General features: G+C 42.2%; 1 protein-coding gene across 1 annotated transcript in view; it reads right to left on the bottom strand.

Annotated features, from left to right (window-relative positions):
- Positions 1–3648: 3648 nt before the first annotated feature.
- CDK1 (cyclin dependent kinase 1) overlaps positions 3649–13218 on the bottom strand; it is a 19454-nt gene continuing 9884 nt past the window's right edge. The window contains exons 4-9 of the mRNA XM_018576662.1: positions 10521–10677; positions 9378–9501; positions 9135–9305; positions 7344–7507; positions 5787–5928; positions 3649–4002 (exon numbers count right to left, since the gene is read on the bottom strand). Coding sequence (XP_018432164.1) covers positions 3889–4002; positions 5787–5928; positions 7344–7507; positions 9135–9305; positions 9378–9501; positions 10521–10677 — 872 coding nt within the window. The 3' untranslated portion in view covers positions 3649–3888. The remainder of the gene's footprint in view (positions 4003–5786; positions 5929–7343; positions 7508–9134; positions 9306–9377; positions 9502–10520; positions 10678–13218) is intronic.

Consider the following 13218-nt stretch of genomic DNA (forward strand, 5'->3'; position numbering starts at 1 on the left):
AAAAAAAAAAAAAAAAAAAAAAAAAGGACGGCTGGTATTGAACATTTACACAATTTAAATGTATTGCTTTATATTTAGAGATTAATAAAGATGATGGAGATTTTTTTACATTACTTAGGGTGAGCTATAATTGAATACAGGACATTATTTTTTAGTGATTTGAAACGTCGCTAGACAGAATTCAGCACACTACATGAATTGTAAGTTAAAAACATAGTGGAGAGTCCATCAGCGTTTAGCAGAATACACAAACAAGGAGTGTAGTGGGTCACAATGGCAACTCCACCAGCATCTTTATATGTGAGCATGCTGTATCACTAGGCATTGTACAACTGACTGAAATATACAGGCTACAAAAGTGACATGCAGCTTGAAGCACTACAGAGCTACATATATTCAGTATTTGGTATGAATGAGAATTCTTATACACATGTCTGAAACATGAGACAGCAAGGCATTGTTGAATGCACTATGACAGTCGTTCTCTTGTTGGAGCATTTTATACTCGAAAGACCTGCTATTCCTTGTAATATGTCAACTAGCATTGTGCCTCTTACAATAGGCCTGTTATCTGAAAGCCGAGCCTGCAGTGCACCTGCATAAACACAACCAATCTCATGTAATCCGTTAGAATTCTGTTAAACAATATAGACCTCGAAAATTATAAGAATCAAAGTAATCGCTGAGAATTTGTGTAATCATACAGAAGCACAAAGCGGCACATTCATCATCAATTTGTGTATTTAATCTGTGGAACAGCAAGCTATGGCATTCAAGAACTTATGATTTAGTATTGGACTATATGTATTATCTAAAGATAAACATTTAGGCTTAAAGTGATATTAAAAAAGGAGAACTATGAGGTGAGTGATTTTCACTCAACCTCAAAGTTCAAGCCGACGTGTGATAATGAAACTGTCACAGGTCGGCTCAATAGATCAGGAAGCGAGCGAACACATAACGTCGCTCGCTTCTCGATCATGTCCCTGCAGAGAGTGGTGACTGTCACTCACGGCTCCCTGCAGGAGCCATGAGGTTTAAAAGTTTTAGTTCCTGCAGAGCCAGCTGGTCCCCTGATCACTGGTCCTGACTTCCCATTTTATAGTGACTCCTTTCTCAAGCAGAGTGCTTTCAATCACCCTTGTGTGTCTACAAACAGAAAAAAATCAAGCTGCTTCCCTCCCTCCAGGCCCACTCATCCCTTCTCCAAGCTAGTAGATTAACAGTTGCTGGAGTCTGCACTGCCCTTTGTGATCTTGTACTGGACAAGAAGTTCAGGGAAGCTGAGTGACTTGGAAGCAGCTGCTCAGAAACATGATTTTAAGTATTTGGGCAATACTTTGCTGCGAAATGTATTTGTTTTATCATTGAAGAGTTTGATTCTACTGTACTAGATTACATTTAGAGCATATTTTATTTTTAAGACTTAAAATTAGTGTTTTTTATATTTGTACTTTGATAACCGTGTCAAATTAATTAGTGCAGTCTTACCCCTCAGGCAACAGCCATGTACAGTAAAGGAGCAAGATTCCGTTTAAATAATTGAGAAACTTGCAAAAATGTTCCCCATGTGGACACAGGAAGAACTATAGCCAAGGATTATGTAGCCCCTTATAAAAAGCAACACTATCATGCCGGGCAAAAAAGGGACAAAAGAACAAGGTTCTTTGCAATGGAAGGCAGAAACTATCCTTGGGCAAGAAGGTAATCTGGGTCTTACCGCCTTGTCCCTATGCAGGACCAAAAGGTCCTTTGCAAGATAAAAGGTGCCATTTCAGATACTTTCCTTGCAGAGGCAATGGCTACAAGTAAAACCACTTTATGGGTGAGTAGACTGGAAAGGTCCGATTGCTTCAGGAACGGCTACTTGAATCAAAGCAAACCAGATTCAGGTCCCAGAAAGCCACAAGGGAATGTATGGTAGGGTAAGCCACGTAGGAGACCCCCTAAACAAAAAGGGTAAGCAAGAGGCCAAAGGTCTCCAAAACAGCATTGAAAGAGCAGAAACTTGACCCTTGGTGGTTTTGAACTGCAGGGAGGGGGAGAGGATTCATCCCACGGAGACGCTCCTGGGGTGAAAACACCTACACTAGCAGTAGGCAACCTCGGCACTCCAGCTGTGGTGAAACTACAAATCCCATTATGCTTCTGCCTCAGGGAGTCAACACCTGTGATTATCAGAATTTTGCAGTTCCATAACAGGAGTGCTGAGGTTGTCTACCTCTGCCCTAGACTTGCACCAAGCAAAGTAAGCCCTGTCTGATGCACCTTAGGAAGTTTACTTCCTAGTAGGGATGCAACAATACTGGTATTTCTGTATCGAGTACTGATTTGTTTTCTGTATCCGCCGCTATCGAAAGTTCCATCAAGAAAGCCAGGAGGCCTGTAAAGACTCGCCACCCGACTCCGATTAGTAGGGAAGCCGTCCATCACTTAGTCACCAAATGCATCGGAGCATTTGGGAGAGTACGAGTTCTCACCTAAATACTCGGCATAGATACTAGTATCTGTGCATCCCTACTTCCTAGCCTTGAGCATTGTAGTAACCACAAATCTGCTGGAGAAGGAGCAGAATTACACTTGAGGCCTCAGGGATCAGTCAGACATTTGAGGTTTTTATCCATGTCCTGCTGGCTGGATTATGAAGTCTTGAGTGACTGAGGATCAGCCATACCCACCAGAACTTAGACTCCTAAGAGTGAAGAGACTCGAGAAGCACAGGACAGCACGACTCCAGGCTGTAGATGTCAGCACCATTAGAAGGCATAGGTTAAGTAATCCCAGACCAGTTAAAAGGAAAGTAAGCTGGAAGCAACCGATATAGCAGGCCTGCAAACCCAACAGTTTTTCTACCCATTCCCCCACCTCAAATGAAATGTAGTTCTATTCCAATTGGAGAGACTTCTCACTTCCTGAAGGGAAAAATCTCTCAAACAGGAACCCAGACTACACAAGTGTGACAAGTTAACCATTTCCATGCAGACCGAGTTGGCACCATGTCATACTTTGTTGAAAGAAAATGCCGCAGAACCCCACTTGATTTGTGAACTCCTAAAACATGGCTCTTAAAAGCCATTTTACCCAAATCAAATCATTGTCCAAAAGAAATATTGCGACTGGAATGACTTGTGCCATAATACAGTTATTTGTGCAGTATACAGCTGAACCTACTTTAAAAAAAGGAAATTCAGAAGGCTTTTGTGGCAAATAACCATGCCATTGGCATCCCTGACCTTGTATGGGGAACCAGCCAACTAGACAAACTGCCAAAAGGGGCAGACCTCTAGAAAGTCACTTCTCAGATCTGGAAAATACCGTGCAGGATATAATTAAATTATACAAGTCAAACCAGCATCTCAGGCATAGAGACCTATCAAGGGACACAAAGGAAGCTGAACGCAACATAGTGCACCCGATATACTTGCTAAAATCACCATTCAATCATAAAGAGTGGTCCATCGGGTGGATATGGGCTCAAGAAAAACCAAAGACACCTCTTTTAGATTGTAAGCCCTCACGGGCAGGGCCCTCCTTACCATCTTGTCTTAAATTGTATTGTGACTAATGTCTTCCTTATATTGTAAAGCGCTGTGCAAACTATTGGCGCTATATAAATCCTGTATAATAATAATAATAATAATAATAAGTAGAATGGTGAATATAGAGCTTTATTAAATCATTGCTGGGTTTTCTTATTTGTACATAGCTCTGGGGTCAATATTTACAAGTGTTAAAGGCAACGTTCACATGCAAGTACTGTAATCTACAGAGACTGCAGCTGCATAGGGAATACACAAAAAATAGACATACAAATACATACAGTGAAAAAAACAAACAAAACTTCAGTGGTGATCCATAGAATTTGAGTCCAGAAAGGGCATCAGGTGGTTAATTCCTAATCTGGTTGTCAGGAAGGTTCGACTTATCCAAATCATCAAAATACGGATGAAGTAAGGCTTTTCTGGCAGAAATTCTTTTTGCTGGGTCATAGATTAGCATTTTCTGTCAAAGATTAAAAACAATAAGAGCAAGCTGTGCATTGTACAAACAAAAAATATGGACATGCATGAGGGAAAGCATTTTTTCCCCGTCAATGTACACAGGACTCCCATCACCAATAGAATGTAATATCCATTTTGATGCAGACATTTTAGGATGAATTATTCAATGGCTTTTTCTCCAAGGACTCCAGCAGTGAGGTCTGTGCTCATGTGCCAGAGCCAATCAAAATAAGTCTCAGTGTACAGTTTTTTGCCAACTACTTTGTTTAATAAGGAATGCAGGAGTAAGGGCTCATTTACACCAAGCTCCATTGGGCTGTGCTCCCCAACACAGCCAAGGCAATTTGCCTGACTTTCTATTGCATCAGTTCACACCCGCAACCCTGCATTTGTGTGAACCAAGAGTAGGACAAGTTGTATTCTTTACACAGTACATGGCGACACTACATAGTTGAAAGGCCTCAAAAAGGGAAATCTAAAAATGGCCATGGACCCAAAGTTAATGTGATTGTACACTTAGGTGAACCTCAAGGACTTATCTAAGCCAGGGGTAGCTAAACTACAGCCCTCCAGCTGTGGTGAAACTAAAAATCCCATGAGGCTCTCAGATTATCACAGCCACGACTCCTGGAGAGAGATGCATCATGGAATTTGTAGTTTCACCACAGCTGGAGGGCCGAAGTTTGGCTACCACTGATCTAAGCAGTGACAAGACAAGTAATCTCACTTCCTGGTTCCATGGATTCAAGTAAAACACTGTTTGCTTTGAAGGTCTCAGAATTTCATTTAATCAACATGTTTTGATTAAAACTGTACTTAATAGAGCTATGGGGAAAAACATTTACACCATAGTTCTATTAAGGGTCACAGGAGGACATAGACTAGCATCCTCCCGCGACCCAAAGCTCAGTATATAGCGAGCTACAGCTCGCGGTATACTGAGTGATGTTGAGAACCCCCCAGTTGCGGGAGTGACAGCTGGCTCTGCCTACCTAGAGGGAGAGCCAGCTGTACCCACCCCCTCCCCATTCCTTTCCCCCAGTCAGCGCTGGAGGATCGAAGTGGGAAGGGGGATTTCTGCGGGGATCGGTGACTAAATGATAGAGAAGTGAGCGAGCGACTGTATGTTCACTCAAATCCCAATCTATTGGGCTGACGTGTGACAGTTTAATTGTCACATGTCAGCTCGAACTACTAAGGAGTGATTTTCACTCACCTCATAGTTCTCCTTTAATAATAATGCATTTAGTAGTTTCCAAGACTGATCATGGGCATCACCGATTGAAAGTCAGTACCAGAGTGCTCAAGATTTATACCACTAGTACCTTGAATTCTCAATTATAAATGATTAGTAACTTTTTAAGATGCAACCTAAATTACCCAACTTCTGAGTTTGTCTAGCCTAAGCCATTACAAGATAGCCACACCTAGGGCCATGCTTTGTCATGGTCGAGTATCTCCCTGCTCTTTAAAAATTACACACTGAATATAATGCTTCTGAGGTGATCTGAAATGCTTTACATGCAACTCTTCCTCAAACACTTCACTGCAACAATGCACAGGGACAGAGAACTTAAAAACAAATGCATGTCGCTGGTAATGGCATAGACAGAACTGGAGGTTCAAACTACCAAGAAAGTGATTCTCAGGTGTTCTGATATTCTGCTAAATATTTAATTCCCCAATCAATTCCTATGGCAGGTAAAGACTGGCTTGAAAACACTGAGCAGGATGCATAGTCATCAGCCCTAGTACATGCTCCTGCACAGGGGAATGTAAACTTACAGCGAGCAAGTCCAGGCCATCTTTGTCAATGTTCTTCACATTAGAAGACAAGTTGCCTCCTTTCCATTTTGGAAATGTATTCTTGTAGTCTTGTAGTGATTCCACCTCCGGCCACACTTCATTGTTGGGTGTCCCTAAAGCTCTGTGGAGAAGTTGCGTTAGCATCCGATATAGGCATTTATGCTTTGAAGCAAACAATTCTACAGCAACAGGTAATATTTTCCACATGAGATGTACAGCAGTAGTTGCAGGTTAGAAAACCTAATGCTATTTTAGCTCTAGGCGGAATTAGTAGAGTAGAGTTGCTACAGGTAATTGCTACTTGAACAATTACATGCCAACAGCCGTGGACCACAGCAGCAGTCATTGATTTGTACAGGCCCCCTGTCCATAGCTCAATGTAGGGAGCTCACTGCCTTTCAGATCAATCTGCAATGCATAATCCACCAGAAAGGAGCACTATGAAGCCTCCCACATCACCTCTGATAAATAAATTGAGCTGTCACCAGTTTTTTTAAAAAGGCCAGTTGTCAGAGTAATGCTAGGGCTTTATGGCTTTCTGAAGTGAGGACCTAAACAGAGGAGGAATTCAGATTCCTCTATATTTCATTTGCCACATACTTTTTCTGGCCTGAGGCCTAGTTGCGTGGCTGTGTATAGTTTCAGTGCCCAGTTTCAGGGGCCCAGCAATAGCAACCTACACATCTTTCAAGTGAACTATAACCCTCACTGCTGCAAGTATTACAGTGTGGCAGTAACTGGATGTAAAACTCCCAGCTGTAAAAGCCTCCGCAAGTTTCTTTACAAAAGTAATCAGTTGGCTTCAGGCTTTCCCATAGGAGGTTATCTGACCAGCTTATGGAGCTTACCCAACACTCCCTCCCAACAGACACTGAAATACACCGATTTGGGAGTTAGCAGTGATGTCACCCTGTCCTCCATAATACAACAGAGGCACATGCACCACCATACCTGGAAGGTACTGAACAGCAGGGAAGCACTGAAGATAAGGTGATTGGGGGCAGGATTTGAACAGATTATTGCACTTCACCCCGAATGGGAAATGTGACAGAGCCTCTAAGGAGTGATCCATCAGAAAACAGGAATTTGTTCTTGTAAGATGCTGGAACAACAAACCACTTTGATGTTTCCAGCAGCTCTTGGAAACTAGCAATGAGATCCAAAAGATCATTTACCAAGGTCTCTCCACCAGTAAATAGCCCAGGGTTACACTTACAGGACTTAAAATTAGGAGGAATGAGCCATCCAAAAGGGGATGTTTTCAGTCCGCTTTAAAACAAATATATGCAACCAGGAACAAATGGAGAGATCACCACCTGCATTCCCAGGAGCATGTGTGTCTGCTCACTTAACGACTTATAATAAAATATCACATTCAGGTGGATTGGCCTTTACTGCTGCTCGTAGACAATTTTTAATCAAACATTGCTGACTCCCTGCTCATGCCTCTTATGTACAATGCAGTCAACAATTCACAGCACACTTAATTAAAAGAATGTTATATGCAAGGGACACACCAAGGCAGATTATACACACCTGAATATTCGGAAGAGCTGGTCTATCTCAGAATCTCCATGGAACAGCGGTTTCTTTGTAGCAATTTCTGCAAATATCGTACCTATGCTCCACACATCAACTGGTGTAGAATATCTGACAGAGCCCAAAAGGACCTCTGGTGCCCTGTACCACAAGGTCACCACCTGCAGTGACAAAAACAGTCTGTATTACAGTCCAATTAGTCTTATTGTGTTAAATGACTGTACAACAGATTTTACATCTAAGCACATTAACATGTTAGATAGAAGTTTCCCAAAATGCTCCACAATTACAAACCCAACATCAAAAACTAAAGCCAGTCTCAGCTTTTTTGGGACATAAGCCTATTGAAACATATTGTAGAAGTATACCAGTCACCTATTGAAATATACAGCACTACTACATGTCACAAACACACTCCACTTTGTATGAATCCCTGACTGGATAGTGAAGGGAAGCACAATGAGCTCATCTGTCACTTCACTCTCCTATCAAGCATGCTTATGGTAAGGACATCAACCGAGTGGCTCCTTATACCACTTTCTCACTTCAGCTCTGCTCTACAGGGACTACAAGCGGCCAATACCATGTCAGATTCAGGTACTTCCACAGGACACATGTAATACTGTACCGATAAGATCCCGGGGCAGCGTGATTATGCAACCCCAGAAAGTGTGTCCAGGGCTGCCAGGGTTCATAAAAAGTGGAAAAACTAGAAAAAAATGGTACATGCATGAATCTATAACCGGCCTTTATAGCAGGGCGCACATTGGGAAGGCTTACAACAATACAAAACACAACAATTCCCCAGCCTCAACCTGCCAGCCAGCAAGCAAACAAGTAGCCCCGTCAACAGTATGCGTTAAAATCAGAGGTTTAGTTGCACAAACTTTTGGCCAAAAATATGTAGAAGCCACACTGCCGCGCCAAGGCACCTCTGCAAAGTGTGGTCCTAACTCTATGTATCCGAGTCTCAGCAGTGTGGCTTCTACATATTTTTGGCCAAAACTTTATGCAACTAAACCTCTGATTTTAACGCATACTGTTGACGGGGCTACTTGTTTGGCTGCTGGCTGGCAGGTTGAGGCTGGGGAATTTTTGTGTTTTGTATTCATAAAAAGTGGGTTTGACGCTGGGCGTCATTTAAAAAAAGGGAAAACTATGAGGCAAGTGATTTTCACTCAACCTAATAGAGTACACGTGCAACAATGAAACTTGTCACGTCGGCTCTATTGATCGGAAAGTGAGCAAACACACACACTTTCCGATCTCCCTGCAGAGACTCAGTCACTGCTCCACACAAGGATCCCTCCCCCCCCCCGCCAATCAGTAATTGGAGGAATGGACGGGGTGGGCACAGCTGGCACTGCTTCTAGATAGGCAGAGCCCAATGTAAATCAGCTAGCTGGATCTCGACAGTATTGTCGGGATCCATCCTGCCTGCAGCATTCTCAGTATATAGCAGGCAATAGGTTGCTATATACTGAGCTTTGGGTCATAGGAGGATGTTAGTATATGTCCTTCTGTAACCGTTGAGAACTATGGGATAAAAAAATAAAATAAAAAAAAGAATAAAAAAAAAAAAGAAGGTTACCCCATAGCTCTAAGTTGGAAAAGGAGGGGAAGCAGGAACTGAAGTGGGTACAGCAAGGGACAGTACGAAAGGAGGAGTATTGCAGCCAGTGCATTTTCATTAAGTTGGAGCTGGGCTATAAGGTCCTCCTAACTGGTAACTAACCTGTACACCAAGCACTGCAGAAATCATTTCTGTTCATTTTGTGTTTAACATACCTCATGCGTGTAAACTCTGACTGGGATTCCAAATGCTCGGGCAAGCCCGAAGTCAGCAAGTTTTATGACACCTTTGCTGTCTATTAAAAGATTCTGAGGCTTTAGGTCCCTGTGCAAAACTCTTCTGGCATGACAAAATACAATGCCTTGCAGGATCTGATACAAGTAACTCTGAAAAAGAAAAACAGCATGACAAAAAGGAACCACAAACAGATACACTGTTTTATATAAGCCGATACATACCTTAACAAGCATAGCATCCAAGTACTGACCACTGGGGATGGAGTCCAAATACTTTTTTAAATCCATGGAAAGAAACTCAAATATAAGATATAGCCGGGAATCCTGCATTAGAACATCTAGAAGGCTAGGAAAAGAAAAATAAATCATAAACTACCCTATAAGAACATGTACACGACTAATACCATATACAGACATTTGTCTACAGTAGATTTATCTCAAGCAATCACCATATCCAAAATAAAGTTTAAAACATTCAGTGTTAAATCTGTCTCTGGTCTCTATGGAGATCAAACCTAAAGTATCAAGTAAACCTGGTATGTAAAAGGACAAATGCTTCGAGTGACCCATGTATTGCTGATCTTCTGCATCTATCAGACACATCGGGGTGTGCCAAATAACTGCTCCCCCACGGCACGCTCTGGAACCTCAAAAATTAAAACACATTTAGTCTGTAGTCAAGCCCCAACTTAACCCTTAGAGGAAGCATGTGCCAAGAGAAATTAAGCTTGCATTGCCTGAAACTTCACCAATGCTAGTTGTCTGACTGGCATGCAGCTTTTAGAATCAGTACTAGTCAATTGTCAAGTCAGGATTCATTTGCTGCATGTACTGGGGAGGACTGACAAAACTAGTGAGCCAAGCAAATAGCATTTTGAGGTCAGGAGAGAGAATCTATGTATTCCAGGACAATACCTTTCACGTATTTGCCATTACCAGATTACCCCTAAACCACTGTCTTACCTTAGGGACCCAAACTTCAGTCACATGCAGAAATCTTATTGTGCAGAGACCTCTGCATCACCGATCACCATTTGCAGCCAACAGATGACTTTTAAATGCTTTCAAAACACTGCCCATGAACAATTCTGGGTTTGATGTCGTTTTTCACCATTTGCAGGAGCACATTTTGAATTTTATAGCATTTATTTTCCCAGCGCAACCTCAAAAGTTGGGTTTCATATTACAGCTGTGCTAATGTGACAAATTGCAACTGCCACCATTTTGGGGAGGGAATTTAAAAGTAAGTTTCAGGCCTAAAAACGTAAAAATTGCCAGCGAAAGGATTAACACTCCTTTCATCTTTTACTACTGAACGTTAGCCGAGATACAATTTTAAGCTGCAATTGTAAAACGGAGACTTACCACACGATATTGGGGTGTTGAAGTTCCTTAAGGAGAGAGATTTCTCTGATAGCTGTGCTTGGAACACCTTCCTCTTCATTTTCTAAACGTATCTTCTTCATGGCAACAATCTGACCAGTTGCTTTGTGTCGCCCTTTATAGACAACCCCGTAAGTACCTAGAGAAAAAAAAAAAAAAAGGCACATTATTGCATTTGTGAAAGCCATTTTAAAAACATTAAACAGATGCTCCAACGGCATTTACAATGAACACTGAATGATTATTTTGGCTAAATGTTAACCCGAGCAATAGCCAATGTACCTTAGGTCAGTATCTTTAAACACAAACCCTGTAAAATTGAAACAGCATGCTAAAGGCTGATAAGTATACTAGGTCAGTCAGTCGACAGGACAGCAACTGCTAGGCCCTGGTCTATGGGTTTGTGTTTATGTCAACAGAAATGGGCAGGACCTCAAATTTGACAGGACCCCAATAGAACTTGCTAAAAGTGAACAAAAGCCAGTCGACAGACCCTTAGGCTTTTGGCAATTTGTCTGATCCCAACTACTCCGCTAAAGCGAGAAGAATTAACGCCAAATATTGGGGAAAATAAACTTCAGTCTACACAACTAGATTTCTTTAAAGACCAATCAAATCCCTGCTCGGGTATACATTACTTGGCTGAACAAGTGTTAATTGTAATAGAATTAAAGGAGAATTATGGGGCGAGGGAAAACACTCATCCCCATAATTCAAGCGGACCTGTGACAAAGAAGCTGTCACAGTTCAGCTCTATTGATGGGAAGTTAACAAACACATAGCGCTGATCGCCGACTTCTGATCCTCTCCCTGCAGAGAGCAGTATCAGTCAGTTTGAAAAAAGGTAAAGCCAGCTGTCAATCAACAAGCAGGGTGGATCTTATCAGTATCGTTGGGATCCATCCCGGCTGTGGAGCGGCCCTGCGCTCTCAGCATATAGCTGGCAATAGCCCGCTATATACGGAGTTTTGTGTCATCGGAGGACACAGCATATGTCCTCCGTTGACCCTGAAGAAAACTATGGGCAAAAAAGGTTACCCCATAGCGCTCCTTTAAATGGCAACCTGTACTGAGAAAAACACAGAGGCTGCCATTGATGGCCACCTACTCAAAATAACACCTCTCCTTGGCTCTGACCTCAACACCTCAGTCACTGACCCAAAAATAAAGCTAGAAGTCAAAAGAAAGTGAGAACCACTGATCAGCATAAAAGTTATGGGTCAGTGACAAATAGGCTGTTAACTTTGCAAGCAGTTTCCCCTTAGCTTAATGAATAGGAAGCTCTATGATTACAGTATGCATTTTTTTTTTTTTTTTACTAACATTTCCACTGAATTTACTAAGCTAAGGGAAAGGTCCTTTTCAAAGTGAATGGAATATTTGCCTTTAATAAAACTACCCCCTTTGGATTAACACAGTAGCCAGGCAATGATTGGCCTGGTATTTCAGCCTGCATGGTTTAGTAAAGGTTTCATGTAAATAAGACTATCAATTGAACATGCAAGAAAAAAACCCACTAAATACACACACCACACAAAGATCTGAGTGAATGAAATATGGCAATACAAAGGTGTGCATACAGCAAGACACTAGTCATTGCTCATCTGTAAGGATAACCCTAACAAGAAAAAAAAAGCCAACTGCTGTTGCCGCCCCCCGCCCCCCCTTCAAAGAATAGCCTGGGGTCTAGTGCATCAATAAGACACCTATACGATTGGATACCAACATCCCTCATAAGTTATCATTCACAAACTGGAGGATATGGCATGGGACAAATATGATTAGTCTAAAGCAGACCTTCCATTTTCCTGAAGTAGTTTTTTCTAGGTTCTGGTAGGTCATTGAGAGACAAATACCAAGTAAGCGTTAGTCCAATTTGGATGCAAAAGTGGAGATGTATTTTAAAAACGCTGTCCTGGAAGAGGATTGGGGAAATTTTAGTTACCTTGACCCCAGCTTCTGACATTATCATGAGAAGCAGGTGATGTCATTGTGCCACAATGTCTGCTGGGATAGCCAGGGGCTCGAGATCCTGCGAGAATGCACTCCAGCCATTTGCAGGGGCATATTCTCCTGGAATTTTGTAACTGTGGGAAGTGTCAGGAGCTCGGGCCAAGGTTTTTTTTTTGTTAGAAACAGCTGTCATTTTTAATCAGCTTGGGGTGGAAGGGGGGCCTTTCAGTAGCGTGGATATTCCATTTTTATGAACAGTTTGCTTTAAACAGAAATTAGCCGTGTCTAAACTCACACACAACACGGTCAAACATTTGGGCTTCTAAAGAGACCAAGCAATATATTCACTTTAATGGTGGTCCCACCAACAGCACATTCTTACATTTCCTCCGCCACTTCATTCAGCTGCCAGTAGCAAAGTACCTAGTACTCCTGGGCATGGGAAACATGCAACTCTGTTCCCTTCCTCCTAACAACTGGCCATATACTGTAGGTACACAGCACCAGCACATGGGGCAGGGAGACAATCAGCCCTTTTTAAGCAATAAGTGGCAACCTGGAGATGACAGGGCCTACAATCTGCTTTGGGCCCTCCAGAGAGCAGCAAGGGAGAGCAGGGTAATATGTGCAGTAGGGCTCTCTTCCCTACAATCTAAATATTTAACAGTGCTGCACCAGCTGAAGACTCCCCAGGCACACTACTTTATGAAATCATTCCTCACCCCCC

Source organism: Nanorana parkeri, unplaced genomic scaffold, assembly GCF_000935625.1.
Source record: "Nanorana parkeri isolate BGI_ZX_2015 unplaced genomic scaffold, ASM93562v1 scaffold73, whole genome shotgun sequence".
Classification (NCBI taxonomy): Eukaryota; Metazoa; Chordata; class Amphibia; order Anura; family Dicroglossidae; genus Nanorana; species Nanorana parkeri.